Source organism: Drosophila busckii, chromosome 3L (genome assembly GCF_011750605.1).
Source record: "Drosophila busckii strain San Diego stock center, stock number 13000-0081.31 chromosome 3L, ASM1175060v1, whole genome shotgun sequence".
NCBI classification, from domain to species: domain Eukaryota; kingdom Metazoa; phylum Arthropoda; class Insecta; order Diptera; family Drosophilidae; genus Drosophila; species Drosophila busckii.
Window position 1 is genome coordinate 5,873,262 of NC_046606.1, and position 17,259 is coordinate 5,890,520.

General features: G+C 40.2%; 3 protein-coding genes across 3 annotated transcripts in view; 1 reads left to right on the plus strand and 2 right to left on the minus strand.

The window, feature by feature from the left end:
* Positions 1–4,656, minus strand: part of LOC108600374 (AF4/FMR2 family member 4) — a 35,580-nt gene extending 30,924 nt beyond the window's left edge. The window contains exon 1 of the mRNA XM_017987912.1: positions 4,592–4,656. The gene's annotated coding sequence lies outside the window, so the exon portion shown is untranslated. The remainder of the gene's footprint in view (positions 1–4,591) is intronic.
* On the minus strand, positions 61–543 carry LOC108597946. The gene is made up of 2 exons (XM_017984562.1): positions 538–543; positions 61–357 (listed from the first exon to the last, which is right to left on the minus strand). Exons 1-2 carry the CDS (start codon positions 541–543, stop codon positions 61–63), a joined length of 303 nt encoding a protein of 100 aa, XP_017840051.1.
* Positions 4,657–15,147: 10,491 nt separating the features above from the next.
* LOC117134763 lies at positions 15,148–16,407 on the plus strand. Its single transcript, XM_033293406.1, has 3 exons — positions 15,148–15,183; positions 15,246–15,398; positions 15,953–16,407. Exons 1-3 carry the CDS (start codon positions 15,175–15,177, stop codon positions 16,289–16,291), a joined length of 501 nt encoding a protein of 166 aa, XP_033149297.1. The 5' UTR covers positions 15,148–15,174; the 3' UTR covers positions 16,292–16,407.
* Positions 16,408–17,259: the final 852 nt, after the last annotated feature.

The following is a 17,259-nucleotide window of genomic DNA, read 5'->3' on the forward strand; positions in this document are numbered from 1 at the left end:
ATATATTTTAAACTGCTGCTGCTGCTTAGAGCTAAGCTGCAGGCTAAGCGCTGGAACACTTTACAGTTCAGTGCTCTGCATGTGCGGATTGGCGTTCTTAATACCCAGAGATTGTAGCTTGCGCAGTCGATATATCTGATGCTTGAGCTTGTGCTTAAACACAATCTGATTGTTCACTGTCCTCAGCTCGTCCATGGAGCAAGCCTTCAAGTTGCGCACCGTCTTGGCCAGCAGCGTTTCCGTAATGAAGTACTTGGCTTTAGATAGACGCATGTACTCCACATTGCGACGCGTTAGTTGCTGACGATACCAAAACAGATGATAGCCCACATTGAAAGGTTGCTGCTGCTGCTGCTCCTGGTTGTTGCTCTGCTTGTTCAGTTGCTGATAGGTTGACATGTTCAAGTGTTTGCTGTATTGATGTTGCTGCCACTGAGTTTGCTGTGCGTTTGCTGCTGTGCCTCAAGCCAACGCTGCTTTTTATACACTCAACGCAACTCAACTCGCAGCTACTACTACCTGTTGTCCTTTTTTTACCTGCATGCCCGCTGGGCTATACCTGTGAGTTGACTTGTGCTTGCCGCCATAAAAAACAATTCATTCTCTAATCTGTCTGCCCTTGCCATAAAGTTCATTCTTAATCCGTTTGTTAATCCAACTGTGTATTGCTGCTGGCCAATTTAAAAAAGAAATCACTACGCTCTGCGCTATATAAAAAGAGATTAAACGCTCGCGTGTACCAATGTACTTTCCACATATCCCAAGCTACAGCTGACAAGCAATTGCATGTCCTTACTGGCAAAAGGGTGCAAGGCGCTAAGCCGTTAAGCAGCTGCAAAAATATTTCATTAATGATCAGGCAGCAGCGCCAGACGCTCGAAAATTTAAACAATATAGTCAAAATATTGCTAACAAATTTATGCACTTTTTATAGCTAAAAAGGAAGTTGCAGCTTAAGCTAAGCTTACAACTTAGCGCTGTAATCTATTAGATTTAGGCAGACTTTTTAGCAGCATAACATAGTTTGCGTACCTTTCTTTTCTTTTTTCGCATGTCAATTTCTTATACAAATAAAACTTAAAGAAAGCAAAGAAAGTGTTAGAGCTGCGCCGCTTGCTAAAAATTATGGCAAGCTTTTGCTTTTTTATTTTTTGTTTTAAATCTAACGAAACGTAGACAAGGCGAACTTTTACAAAAAAACTTCAATGTTGAAATAAGCAATTTTCGCGTGCAACTCAAACACACACACACACACACACATAAAGGGCAACTGTTAAAGGCAGCAGCAGCAGTAAAAATGAGAAAGAAAGCGCAGCATAAAAAAAATTGAAAAGTAATTGCATTCAAGCGCTTTGCAGTTAAAAATTTATAGATGCATTGCACAAGAATCTGAGAGCGCCGCTGCAAGCGCTTGAAAAAAAATATTTGTGTATGTATATTAAAGTAAAAAGTGCAATATGGCTGCAGCCACGCCCACAGGCTACTATATTTTCGTTTTTTGTGAGCAGACAACATGCAAATAAAACGTAAGTTAAATTGAAAATGAAATGAAATCAGCTCTTTAGTTCATTGCTTCATTTACTGAAGGCGCCAAGGCAGCGTCTCTTAGCTGCTGCTTCTTCTTTTTGTAGTTGTTGTTGTTTCCTCATTTCAATTTTCTTTTCTCATTTTCCATTTGCATTATTAACGGGCATGAGTGGAAATCGTTGGCCATGTGCACTAGCATTTAATTTTTTTTGCACTTTTTTTTTCTCGTATTTTATTTCCTTTCCTTTGCTAACGTATACGTAATTGTAATTGACTTTGAAAGATGCGCACATCTCAATTACTAAGTTTTATTGTTGCGAATTGTGCAAATTTTAGCGCTGTTGCTCATTTGCTGACTACCCCGCTCCCCCCCTCTAGTTTATTTGCTTGCCAGCCGTTTACAAAACTCATCGATAGCGCAATAAAATTTTCATTAATTGCTTTCAGCACACAGACATTTAGTTGCTGGCAATGTGCAACATGCAACACACACACACAGAGAAAATGCAAAATATGATTGCAAGCATTCAACGTATTCAACGTCATAGCTACGGCTTTGCCTTTTGGCCTCATTTAATGGCTTAATTTCAAGGCAACTTGTTTGAATTGAATCTGCCAGTCTGCGCGTCCGTCTCTCTGTCTGTCTATCAGTCGCTTTGTATGCTTAGAAGATTGCTTTGGCTGCATAAAGTTTTAGCTACAGAGGTGCTGAAGAAAAGTTTATGCAAATATTTAACAATTTCTTTTTGGCAAAATGAAAGCAAACAGTGCAGAACTTTTGAGCATATGAAATTCAACTAAAGTATACACTGAGTAAAAATATAGCTGCAACTTTATGCATTGACATTGAAACTATGCTTAGCTGTCAGTTTGCATTAACTTGGCAGTGTGAGCAACACTTAACGCATAATCAAAGTGCCGTAAATCATGAAATTTGATATGCTGTGTACGACAATTTGATTTGACAGCAAACGCATTGTACCAAATTATTGCTGGCTCTGGGCCCTTTTGCACAAACCGGGCCCAAAGCGTACAAATAGCTTTTACAGCTGCGGCGTTAATTGCATACAATGTAATGGGGTGGGGCAGGTGGATGGCTGGGTGGCTGGCAACGTAAATCAAATCAAATGGCAATTAAAGCGCCATTCGCTGGCTAAAGCACTTTAAAATGCAAAAGGCATGCGAAAAATGCAGCTGCTGAAACGGTTGACAGGCAAGGCTAAAGCGCAAAGAAAATGGGTGGTGGGGTGGGTGGGTGTGCGACAGTTTGGTTGTTTGGTTGGTTGGTTGGGTGGTGGGCAATTAATTAAGGCAAACCTCAGTGACGCTCAAAAGTATGCAACACACGAACCGCAAAGGCAATGAAATATTGCAATCAGCAAAAGAATGAAAAGCCACTAAATGCACAGAATCCGTTTGTGTGACGACAACAACAATAACAACAGCAACAGTTGCTGCTCGAGTTGCAGCTGTCTGGCTGCTTTGGTTGGCAGCACCCGCTTGCCAAAATTAGTTTCTGTGTCAAAAGTTTTGAAATGAGCAAAGCTTGGCCTCCCATAGCTGTTGGCAAGTGCTCAAGGATATATAAAAATAAAAAAATGGAAAGAAAAGGCGAAACTAAAATGCAGCGAAAAACTCGTCGCTCGTCGACGCTCTTGAGGACAAAGTTTGGGCGCTGATGTAGTTAAGAATTGGCAGCAAATGCTGCTTAATTTCAAAAGAAACTTTACGTATTTGTCATGCGGTGCACATTCATTGCGGTGTTCATTTGAGCGCTCATTCAAGCGGCGCAGTCACCGCAGCAGCAGCAAACGCATTTTCGGCAGCGGCAAGCAGCGTTAACTTTTGACAAACTTGCCACACAGCACAGCGCTTGCCTTGGCTGCAGCTTCATCAAGCGGATGCTGCTTGGCTGCTCTTCATTTTCACATTGGTCATTTTTAATAATTCATCAGCGTTTTTTTTTTTCGCAAAGAATTCTGCGCGTTAATTTGCGGTCGCTTTGCGGTGTGTTGCAACTTCTCAAGCAAGCTGCCGTTTGACTGTTTGACTGTTTTTTGGGGCCACTTGTGCGCTTCATTTCCTGCGGCCCAGCAGCAACGCCATTTGACTTGCAGTTTCCGTTTCCGTTTCAATGACGCTTTGATTGGCCTTGCGGTCTGCGCTTGACATGCCCACGTCAAACCACCAGCCAATGCCCACAAATTCAACTTTATGGTACTTTAAGCAATAATTATGATGCAACCGCAATGCAAACTTCATGGCTTATGCGACACTTGAATGATTTTTCTAATTACAAACGAAAATTGTTGTCTCTGAGTGGCGCAACAAGAGAGAGAGAGAGAGAGAGAGAGAGAGATAAGTGGTTTGTATATTGAGAAGGAGCAAGTAGCTTATGTATATTGCATTGATAATGATATGAGGCAGTTGCTATGCATTGGGAAGAGAGGAACAGAGAGAAAAGATCCCTACCTATGCTAATTTGAGAAATAAATATTATGTCAACTTACGGCAATTGAAAACTAATGAATTTATCAATAAAAAGAATTGAATTGAATAGAAATTGATAACATAAATGCCTTAAATTTTTTATAAGAATTTATACCATGTGAACTATATATCGAAAGTATTTCAAAAACGAATCTTCAATCTTCTTCAATAACTAATTTTATATTTAAGTTTGTATTCTTGAATATATCAATAAAAATAATTGCATTTTATATATATATATATATTTTTAAGAATTTATTCCATGGGAACTTTTTTTCAAAAGTATTTCAAAAACGAACTTTCTTCAACGTTTGCTAGCTATCAGTTGATCAGCTACTAATTAATTATTTATTTATTTATTGAGTTTCTAGTCTTCCCAGCTTAGCAGCTCCACTCTCTGTTCTTTCTTTACTGCTTGTTTTTCTTAGTCTATCCCCAAACTTCCGCTAACTAACGAACAAACACAACTAATGAGCTGCATAAACATTGAATTCAGTACCAAGCACTTAAGGCTAACTTGCAACTGCAAACAAAACAATTCAACTGTTTATTTTCATAGACATATTTCGCTTACCTTGGTGTATAACTAATTTGGGCAATTTATGGTTCGCTGTTGTTGCAAATATTTTAGAGCTGCAATGAAAATATAAATAAAACATTATCTCATTAAATGCTGCGTTAACAATTCGGTTGTATGATATATAACAATGTAAATTTATACATTTATTTTTGGCACGTTTTTGTGTGTGCCTGCCAAACTGTAATCTTTACATTTAATTTTGCTGCCCGCAAAAAAAAAAAACAAACGCAGACAATTGAACAGCAATGCGCACGCAAATGTTCATTTTATTGCAGTAACTAGCAATCGTTTTTTTTTGACTTTTTTTTTTGGGCTATAGATAAACAAACGCAGCGTTGATTTCACGCCTATGGGCGGGGCTTCATTATCGCTTGACTGCTGCTTGTTGTTGCTGCCGTTGTGCGGGTGCCTGGCGGCATTTCTTTTGGCCATAAACATTTCCGCTCGCAATAGCGCGAAAATTTTGTGAAATTCGAAATGCAGTCGTGTGTGAAAATGATTTTCAAATTTTCGACTGTTTGTGCGCTATTGTCTGTAGGACAATCAAAGCTGTGTGCGTTAGATATACCAAAGGTATTTATGATATAAAATTTTGACAGCTTTTAATTGTGCAGCGAGGCGCACACACACACACAAGTGTAAATTTAATGCAATTATAAAACGCATCATGTCAGGGCCAGATCCCTTTCGCTGGCTGATAAGAGAGCGAGAGACTTTTCGCTTGGCTGTTTTATGCCTCAGCGAGCAAAGGCAAGCCTGAGGCACAGCTTTAGTAATTAACGCGCGCCACAATTTGCAGCGCATTAAAGTACACTTCACAGTCGTGTGAATTATCATTAATAGCGAGCGAAAAGTGAGAGTTGCGCTAATGGCAAACTAAGTGCAAGCCCCAAGGCCTGTGTGCCAAGTCGCAGGCACGCGCGATATAAAAGATTCAGCTATGAAAAGTTAGCAATGCATAATTGCGAGCTAAGCATTATAGTCCATGTCTGTTCGACTGACTGATAAGCAACAATCAAATGCCAGCAAACTAAATTCCAACTCAAGTGTAATCAGCTGTAAAGCAAAAGCAACAAACGCAAATTATTGTGCGCACACAAATTAAAAGGCAGCCCACAAAGTTCAACCAACGAAGAGCTTACAAAATTTGAAAGTGGCTAAGGTTTCGTTATGGCTTAAATTAGTTGGCAGCAGCCGTTGCCCAAGTTACTTATATCTAAGCAGAGTCGATTAGCAGCAGTATTAGTTATAAATATCGAGTGTATGTTGCTTTGTATGCAACTTATTCGACGCTAACACGTTCCGTCTACACTGCTTTAAAAAAAAATCCCCCTAACGTTTGCAGTCCATGCGCGAAAAGCCAACGAATTGTGACGCGTTGAGATTGCTGCAGCCCGAAAGTTGAGAAAATAAAGATGACGACGAGTGTCTGTCTGTCTGTCTGTCCTGACTCTCTATTCTGTTATTCTACAACTATCAGCGCTGCTTGTTGGCTGTGGCCTTTTACTGTTGCAAGCGGCATAGAGAGCGAGCGAAGCGTGCCCCTTCAGCAAATTCAATTCAAGCGTAACGAAAACGTTTTGCGCTGCGCTTGTTGCATGCAGCAGCAGCAGCAGCAATTCGTGGCGCCCCTCTATTGCCAACGCTTATTGGCATCATTGACTTCGACAACAGGCGGCGGCAACACCGCAGAGCTGAGCCGCCGCCAGCCACAGACGCTTTTTGTCTGTTTGATCTGCCTTCAATCTTTTTTTTTATACACATTTTTTTCATTTGCTGCGGAAACACAACTTGCCAAATTTCTGTGTGTGTGTGTGTGTGTGTGTTAACATTGTTCAATATTTGGTTGAGTTCGGCATTCATCTTTAGTGTCTCCCACGCCTCCCTTTTTGCCTGCTGGCTTCTGTTCATTTTCTTGACTGCCGATGTTTATCTTCAATGATTTGCGATTTTCCGGCAATTTACGCAAAAATATGTGACGAAATTTCAGCTACAGCTACAGCTACAGCTGCTGCTGCTGCTTCTTCTTCTCATAGTGTGTACTGAACTGCAACAATTTCGTGTTTTATTTTGAAATGTCTATCAATACTTCCGCCCTCAACCCGCACACGCTTCTTACTCTTTACGCGTTGAGCGCGGCGCGCGTGATGTCAGACCGAAATTTACCAAGGAAATTAGCGTACAAAAATGTTGATGGCAAATATTTGCGTAGCGACGGCAACGAACTACGGCAAAACCAAGAGCATCCCACGCTTTGCAATTCGCTTTACGAATTTTGCTAGATTGGCTTTGCCATTTGGCTTGCAGTTAATTGAATTTGAAAGGTGAAAGGCGCAGCGCATCGCAAGTTACAAATTTTTTGCTCCCTCCGTTAGCGATAACAATGAAGCATTTTGTTGACTGATTTATATAGCCAAAGAGTCGAGCCAGCGATTTGCTGTTCGCTGCTTTAGTTGTTGAGTAAAGGGCTGCAATTTGATTAGTGCATAACAGCACGTCGCTTTTAGTTAGAGATTGCCAAACTGAGACAAATTGCAGCAGGAAAAGTACGAAAGAGGAAGTGTTAATCAAAGTCTAAGTGACGCCAATGAAACTTATATAAACGCCAGCAGCAGCAACAACAACAACAAGCGAAAAGTAAATAACACTTGGTTAAAGTGCAATTCAATTGCCAAAAGACAATAAGCTGAGTATTATTATTACAACAAAAAAAAATTAAAACCAAACTCACTCACACTTTGCTGCAAACTCAAACGAATTTAATAAGAAAATTTTACTGATGCGGATTTGCAATCGTTTTTAGCTTATATAAGATTCAAATAAATTATATATAAATAAAAAATATATAAATTTATATTATAAGAATACAATTGAATACCAAGGTAACTGATTAATTTGCTTTAAATTCTAATGAACTTTGGGTGGTTAAGACAATCAAAGTTTTACTTATGCAGATCTGCTATTCTCAATGTAAATCATTTAAGTTTTGAGCTGGCTATAGTATAAGTTTCAGATATAGTATAAACTATTAGTTAAAGTATTTATTATCGAATGCCAAGCTGTTGAACATTCGGGTGCGCAAAACAATCAAAATGTTAACTAAACAGCGCTGCCAATTATTTGAGCTTTGATCACATTATATAAGTTTCAAATTTACTATGGAGTGAGTCAATTCAGTTTATTAATTACCCAAATGTATAAGAATTTAATAAGCTTTCAAAAGCCAAGACAAATGAGCATAAAAGGGAAACTGATCATTATCATCATCAGCTTAATTTCTGTCAGTCTGTTAATGATCATGCGATGATTTGTTAATTAAAAGCAAACATTAAGCGAAAGAGAAAACCAGCGCGAGTAATGAACAGCGCTGCAAGTGTGTGAGTTATATGTGTGTGTGTGTGTGTGTGTGCAAGCGGATGCTGACCAGAACATAGACTGCATTCAATCTTAAGTCTAACAGTAGCTAAAGCCAAAACTGTCGCAGCGATAACAACTTTCCAACTGAATGAGCTGCTGCTAAGCTAAATCTTTAACTGTTGCTGGGAACATGTTTTTGTTTTTGTTTTTTATGGCCATCAAGGTTTTGTTGCAGTTGATGAACTCGAGCAGCCAACGCAGTTTTTAAAGCGGTTTACAGCCGCCGTTACACATTTGTGTGTGAGATGAGCGCACGCACGCCAGACCAGGCCAGGCAGTAAACCAGACCTTGTGCCAGTTTATGATTACCAGAATACAAAAGCAACAACAACAGCTGACAAATTGATTAAACGTTAAAACGCCGCCATTTTGTGCAATTATATAGCAGCTAATTTAAAAGCGCGAGGGGGAGTGCGCGCTGGCAGTTGCCAGCGGTTGTGGTCAGTCAGCTTAGCTTTGCGTTTTTGTTTTTTATTTTTGGGCAATTACATTGGCGCCGACGTCGTTCAATGCCTCGTCGCTGCTTTCATCGCAGCCACAGAGCAACAACAACAACAGTTAACTGCAACAACTTTTTTGACAGCGACGCACAAAAATCTTGTTTGCCCAATAGCCGAGTTCAAGTTGAATGTCTCAATAGCCTGATCGATGTGCGTTGACGTTGTTTAATTAACTGTGCACAAGTCCAACTAAATTAATTACTACAACAAAATATTTAACGAACTTGTCTAGGCGAAAGGTTCAACTGGTTTTTACAATATCCGTTGCGCTCTGAGAAATGCCATAAACCACGCAGAGCTCTCAGATAAATGTTTAGTGCCCTCGTTTAGTGTGTGTTTGAGTTTCGGCTACCGATTTACACGCGCCTGACACTTGAAATCATTTAAAGCCGCATAAAGAAAAAGAACTAAAACTACTTAAGACAAAGTTCATGAACCCTAACACCCAAAGCAGACTGCAAAAGTTCCCACACACACACACAGAAGAGAGCAGCTGATGGCAGCGATGCCATCAACGACGGCGACGTCAATTACATGCGAGGCGCTAGGCTACTTACAACTTTGGGCCACAAGACGACGTGCACTTCGACAGCGTTTTGGCCACTTGACTTTGGCTGACCAAAGTCAGACAGTCAGACAGACAGACAGATAGACAGCCAGACGGTGAGGCTGGCAACTAATTAAAAAGGCAACAGCGGCGCAAGCAGAAGCCTTCCGGAAAGTGTTTGAGAAAATGGAAAATTACAAGAATATTGAGACGCAAAGCCAAAGCTAAAGTTGTGACGAGTAGTTTATGCTCTAACTTTATAATATAAACTAGTCTAGTCTATTCCATAATCGACTCAATAGTCGTATAGTGTATTCTATAGTCCATATATATTCTCTACTCTCTACTCTCTACTCTCTACTCTCTACTCTCTACTCTCTACTCTCTACTCTCTACTCTCTACTCTCTACTCTCTACTCTCTACTCTCGACTCTCTACTCTCTACTCTCTACTCTCTACTTTACTTTATACTCTAGACTACTACTACTCATACTCTACTCTAGTCTAGTCTCTCTGCTCTAGTCTATGCTCTACTCTATACTCTACGCTATAGTTCAGCAGCTGCTGCGGCATCAGACTATGCGTCAGACATTGCTCATTTCGTCGCTTTCGTAATTAATTAGTCTTAAAAGTTAAATAGCCCAAATGATTTTGGACGGCAGTCGGCAGAGCGACGCGTCTGCTAATAGAAAAGCTGGCAACAGCTACAGCTATAACCATAGACTTGGACTTGGACTTGTACTTGGACTTGGGCTTAGTCTTGGCACTGGACAGCGGTCGTTGCTACGTTTCAGCAAATGAAGATAAGATGCGGCTTTGACAGGCCGACATTGCTAGCGGCCAGCGGCAAAAGGCATTTGAGGAAGCGCTAGCAACACGCATAGCTACGTATGTATGTATATGTGTGTGTATGTGTTTGTGCATATTTGTGTAAATTTTTGTATTTTTATAGCAATAGAGTTGGCTGTCAGCAACGGAGCTCAGAGCAACGCGTTGCTAGCACGCATTGAACTAAGAATTTATCTAATGCCAGCCAGTCAGGCAGCTGCTCCGATTCTGTCTGTGTGTGTGTGTGTATGTGTGTGTTTGACAACTAACTGCCTTATTGATTGAGACAGAATTTATTGGCAGTGCTTAGCGTCTTTTTTTTTTGTAAGCAAACATCGTTGTGACTTTTTGACATTTGCCAGCCACTAAAAAAATATAAAAACTTGCTTCTTGTTGATACTCTGTGTATGAAATGGCAGCAAGTGCAATTGCAAATACTTTCAATCTGGCTGGCTCGTTAGTTTGCACACACACACACTCGCACACAGTCGCACACTTGGCATATTTAAATATTATGTTGCCATATTCTCTCGACTGTGCACAAATTGGCAAAAATCAACTTGCAAAAGTTGCAATACACTCAAAGCAAAGCACTCTGCTAACCTGGCCATTACCTGCCAGCCATATCAATTTCGAATTACTTATTTTTTTTTGCCAATTTATTTTACACTCTAAGCCCAGTAAATATTTGCAGCCGCTTTGGCAACTTGCAATTAAAACTCTGTGCAGAGAAAAGTATTTAAAGCTTAAGCTCTGTGCATAGTTTGGCATTAGGTGCAACGCTGCGTATACGCATTATATGCAATTTGATTGCATTTTGGCCTGCATTGATGCTATAACCAAATGCATTGCCAAATGCATCCATTTCATACTCGAAACTGGGCCAAGTGTGTGTGCTACACAAATTGCCCCCAACCCAAACCCAAACCCAGCCCAGCCCAGTGGGTGGGTGGGAACTGCCACTGCACTTGGCACTTGGCACTTGTGCTTGGGCTGCACATTGGCAAACTCTTTGGTCAGGCCGTGCGCTTGACCGCCGCTTGAAATTTGCAACTGATTCAACATTCAAGTGGCTGCAGCTAGCAAAATATAAAAACGTTACGTTACGTATACGAGCTGTTGCCATCAAAATTGAAGTTGCAGCTCAGGCTGAGCGGCAAGCTGTTGCTGCTGCTTTTGGCTTACATTATTAATAGCCAACTCTAGTCGCATTGACTTTGGACACATCTTAATTGCATTCGAGAGAGTCAACAAATTTGTTGATGATGCACAAAAATATTTTTGTTTATTATTATTGGTTGTGCTCGCTCTTGGTGAAATTTCGTTAGGCAAAGCCATAATAATATTTTGTGTGTGCGCAATTTTATGCAAATATTTCTTTGGCCAAGACAAATTGCAGTAAACAATTTGCAACAATTTTAGTGCGGTTGCTCACACACACACACACAGATGAGCAAGCGCATAGAATAAGAGCATAGAGCTAAAGTTTATCCTCGGGCGCACACAGAGCAGCAATTATAGCTCATAAGTTGAGCATTTTTGAGGCTAAAAGCTAAAGCTAGGCAAACTATATCTATGTGTGTGTGTGTGTGTGTGTGTGCGCTTGCTGCACTTGACCAAAAACAGAGATGCAAAGTTTATGATAAAATTATCCAGCTTAATTGCCGAGACGAGGCCATAAGTCATAAGAGCGTAGTGCACTCAGCTAATTGCTGCAGCAGCCAGAGTAACATCATTAAATTTGCAACAGCTACAGCAGCAATTGCTAGTCTAAGCTGCATGCAACATGCTGCTGCAATCGATCAACGAAAATAAAGGCCTAAAATCACTTTTACAGCGCTTTGAACTGAACTGGTTTGTTGGCGTTTTTGGTCAGCGAAAGCAAAAGTTGCAGACAACAACAACAACAACAACAACATTGGAGTTGAGTTGCATTTGCATGGCACTTGTCCAAATGCTTTCAAATTGGGTTAACGACACTTCAACTTTGGTTGGCGGCGTAGCAAAAAAAAACTAAAAGCAGCTTAAAATACAAAACAAAAATTCACTTTCATAGCAAGTGTCGCCATGGCAATGCGTTGGCTCCTATAGAAAGTGAAAACTGCAAACTGCAAAAGTTGTTACAGTTACAGCAACAACCAACAACAGCAACAACAACAACAACTTTAGCGCTAACAATTACATGAGCAATGCGCTTTGATTTAGTGCAGAAAGAAAGCTTAAGCAATTGAGTTTCAATTAGTTGTCAGTGGGTAACGAATATTAACTAATGTTGATGTAGCTGCAAGTCACTTCAAATTTAATGCTTAATTTATATAATAAAAGAGTTCATTAGCTACGCAACTTTAGCTAATACACAGCTACAAGTCATAGGAGTGCACAGAGAAAAATAAAATGTAAAATATAAAAGCAAAAACAAATACACGAATATATCAATTAAATATTTTTAACTAAGCTAAGCTTGGGTTTTTGATATATGCAGCTAGGCATAAGCTCTTAAATTAATACTGCTTTATTATAAAAATGAATGCCTTAAAATAGTTTGTTAGATTAGCTGTGTGACTTAATGAACAGCAGTCTGCAATGGATGGGGAAGGGGCTCGATTCTTGGTTCGACGCTTGGCTCAATAAACTTGTGTACTTCTATTATATGAAATCTAAAAGTATATAGTACATATTTTAATAAGCATATTCCATTCATTTATTTAGTACCAACTTATTTGGCTTCATTTCTTTTTCTGTCAGTGTGTGCAAATAATTCGCTGCATGAGATGTGCGCTGCTGTTGTCGAGTCAAGGCACCCGTAAGCGCATACAAGGAGTTGACAATATGCTACAGCTAAAGAGACATGCTAATTATGCAACATTTATGTGGCACATATAGAAAACACACAGCCGGAACTGAATGCAATGCAATGCCGCTGGCAATGGGAATGGCGCATTGAAGTGCAACCAGCATCAAGTTTTGTGCAGCTGCAGGCGGCAAGAGGCAACTTAAAACCTTTGCCCCCCCCCCACACTCGACATGTGGCAGACATTGATGCTGCCTGCCGATGTAGACTTTGACAAGAACGCGACCATCATGGGGCCATTATCATGCGCCTCATCAGCAGCGGCAACGTCGTCGAGTTCTAACGCCAAAGTCATTAAACTCGCGCAGCAACGACGACGACGACGACGCCGTCGACGACTAACGACTAATTTGCGCATATGACAGCGGCTGCAATGCCATAAGCAACTGCGTCGACTGCTGGGACTGTGAGCTCATGATGTCAACATTATATACGCTTCACTCTCTGGCCTGGCCTGGCATTTGTCTATTGGCTGGGATTGCGTTGTGCGTTTGCTTCCCAAGCGAACTGCGAGCTGGGATTGGGTTGTCTGCCCTCTTGACTGCACTTTGGGCCTGTCTCTGTTGCTTATGCGTTTTAAATGATAAGAAATGTGACTGTTGCTTGCCGCTTGGCCGTTAAATCTAATGATTTGGCCAAGGCAAATAATCAACAGCATGTTGTACGCGGCGTATGCGCAACGCCAACAAATTATGTGCACTTGTGAGTAATTTATGCACAGCCACGCCCCCTTTTTTTGTTTAGTTAATAGCGCACGCAACAGTAAATCAAGCAACTTGCCAGGCTAAAAAATAAACAAAACTGCACTTAATTGCTGCGAAATCACGTGTCAGCATACATACAGTCATGCTAGTATGTATACGCACACACCTACGCTAACATATAAAACAATGCGCAGCGTCAACAGAGATTAAAAGCCTTTAAGCTATAAATAAAATAAAATAATGGCAAACTCTAACGAAGTGGAGCAAGTCGCTGCGGCAATACACTGACTGTAAAAATTTAGGACACAACGATTTACAATATAAACTTAAATTTTATGTATTTTTAATAATTATTATTGCTAAGCTTAGTTGTAGACATTTTATAGTAATTTTTAATTATTCTTTGCTCAAAGCTGTAAATAAAATAAAAATATTGCTAGCATTTGTGTTGTCAGCAAGTCGCTTTAGCAATACACTGACCAAAAATAATGCACATAACTTTACTTCTAAACTAAATTGAAGTCATTGATTGTGCTTTTAAATTATTCTTTGCTTAATATCTCAAGTTATTAACTCACTTAAGCATATTATGAGCATTGCCTGCTGGCAAGCATGTCAGGCTATGAAAATGCAGCAGACGTTGCAGCTTGCTGCTTGTGGGTGTTGGGTGGGTGCTGGGTGGCAGCTGCAGCTCTAATTAAACACGACACTGAAAATGTGTCCACTGCTGTCATTGACACGTGTGCACAGCACAAACGGCAACACCCACAACAGCAGCAACAGCAACAGCAGCAACGACAACAGCAATAATAATAAAACTGTAGCATGCTGTGCAGTTGGCGGATATGCAGCAGCCGATAGGCCGTTAATACACAACACAAAAACATGCACGCACAACAGCGTGAGCGAGAGTGAGACAGCAACAGCGTCTGCTGATTTTCCGTTAACCCACACACACACACAGAGATCGGCAGAGATTCACGCACGTGATTTATGTGCGTGGGTGCGCATTTTAACGCGTTGCGTGGACAAAAACAAGAGCGCAACCTATAGCAGTTGCATGCAACTACAATGTGGCAGCGGCAACTTTATTGAAATTCGCATATTTTACGTGCAGCTGAGCAATTCAATCAGGATATAATTTTATGCGTAACTTAAACACGCAGGATATGTTAATATTTCGCCGCAAGTCCAGCGGCGCCAACAGCAGCAGCAGCAGCAACAACAACCAATGGGCCGAAATAAATTGTCGCTTAACTACGCTTGAAATAACAGGCAGCTCACTTGCTCACTCACTCGCTCTGCTTAAACAACTCTGTGTGTATTTTCATGATTAATTAATTGTATTTAAAGCATAATTGCCTCTAGCTTTCGTTTGATTAAATTTCCAAGCATATACACACCTGTGTATATATAAATGACCGACATAAAGTTGAGGTCAATTGGCTTGCTGACTCTTTAATGCAATTTCATTTAAATGCATAACTTACTAGACAATGAGTGTTGATTTTTATTAATTATTAACACTAATTTAGTGCAATTGCTGTGCTGATTTTTTGATTATTTTAACAAGTACAAACAAGTGCAAGATATAGCGACGTGTGCTATATAATTAAATGTGCTAACAAGCATATAAAAGCGTCAGTTATAGCTGCAGCTAGTTAATCAAAATGTTTATACTACGTTTGCTGCTGTCAGTTTGCATATTTTGGCTGCTGCTGCACTGCTGCATGGGCAAGGTAACTAACGAGTCGAAAATTAGCTGCATAACATATAAATATAAATTATATTGGAATTGCAGCGCCTTTGGGACTACGAGCCTATATCCATAACAGGATATAGCGAGGACGAAAGCAGACTTAAGCCCGATATACGTATAGCAAGAAAAGGGCGTCAGCGACCTTGGTTCGAAGGCAGCATTGATTGGAATTACGATCCAGCGGAAACTGATACGGTGAGTAAGCGCAGCAAATAGAGAGAGAGAGCGGAGAGGGAAACAATGTGACAAAAATAAAAGCCACAAATATAAGAAGCAACATACAAAAGTTTGTTGATCTAGCTCTTATAGTTTCCGAGTTCTTGTTGCTCATACAGACAGAAAGACAGGCGAACATGGCCATATCAACTCAGCTTGTTGCTGATCTGCATTATATATATTTAAGCTACAACTGCTTCATAATACTCTTTTCCACATGCCCTTTTGTATATAAAAAATGTATCAAAATAGTGAGAGGGAGAGAGAGAGAGGGGAGCGAGACAATGTGACAAAATTATAAGCTACGAATATAAGAGTCAGCATACAAAAGTTTGTTGCTCTAGCTCTTATAGTCTTCTGAGTTCTTGTTGCTCATACAGACAGCAATACACAGGCAGAACATAGGCTATAATCGAACTCAGCTTGTTGCCTGATCTGAAACTATATATATTTAAGCTACAGCTGCTTTATAATAACTCTTTTCCATATACCCTTTTATATATAAAAATGTATTTACTTTAAATCTTTGGCAGGTTGAAACAAAAGTCTGGCGCAGTCAAACTGGCTCTGAGTACGACTATGTTCAAATGCCTTACGCTGTGCCGGCCACAACTTTTCCAGATGCTTTGAAGAATTTATACAAGAATATGGTGGTGGACAATTTTGGGCATTGCATGCAGCTGCCCGACTTGGGTGAGAAGCCTCAGCTGCCAATTCCTTGGGCACACTACGTCATTGACGCCTGTGTGCTAACCGGCACTCACTTTCCAGAGCGTGTACCCGATGGCCACTATAAAATCGTCGTTACATTTAGAGGCGATTTTACATGGAGCTTGACTATTGTTGCTAAAATTTTCCAGCCTCCAAATTAAGTGGGCTAACTTTTAACTAATATATGCTACTGCTTTAATATTTTCTACTGCGCATAATCGAGCTCGTTTTTGTGGCAAACTGCATGACAATAAGCAGCTAGAATTAAATTCAATATGACAACGTAGAGTTTTTCATTTTACATTTTACAAAATCGCCGGCAGCAGCAGCGAAAAAACTTATTTAATTGATTAATTGCATTTCGGCGTTGGTTTTATTTACTGTTTGTGTTTGATTAATTTTGCAGCTAATTTGGTTAATTAAATTTTAGCTATTTCTGTTACGTGACGCGACTTGCATGTTGTATAAATTATTAATATGCAGAGAGAGAGATATATATATAATTTTACTTTAGCGATTTCACGCCCAGCAGCAGCAGCAGCAGCTGACGTGGCTAACAACTGTCAACCTGTACCATCTTATAATCGACAGACGACAAAAACTTTTTTTTCGGGCAGCCCCCCCTTGGGACATATTGCCTGGGCAAGTTATGAAACAATATACGTAAATCTCTTTAGTTGGCTCATAATTATGACATTAAACGGCGATGCGACTTGAATTTTAATTGGCGTGCCGTCAGCCTAGGCGCATGACTGGAGCTAAATTTATTATAGAGCGAGCGAAGCGCGCGCTGCGCATTGTTGTCTCGCTTTTATGTATATTAATAAATAATTCTTGTGTGTATAGAGCTGTAGCGCTAACGTCTTTGCGTTTTATGGCCAGTTACATATGTTCGCGTTAGCCCTAATGGGCTCGACTCGGCACGGCTCTAGGCTCATAGCTGGACATAAACATATTAATTGCAGTTGTTAAAAGCCAAGGTAAGTTGTAAACACGTTGAAAATTTTAAGCAAATATTAGCTCAACTTTGTTTTAAACTCTTTCACTTTTTAAGCAGCCAGCAATGGTTTAACGCTTAAGCTTGTCAATAACTTAAATCAAATTGTTAAGCTCTTTCACTCACATTCAC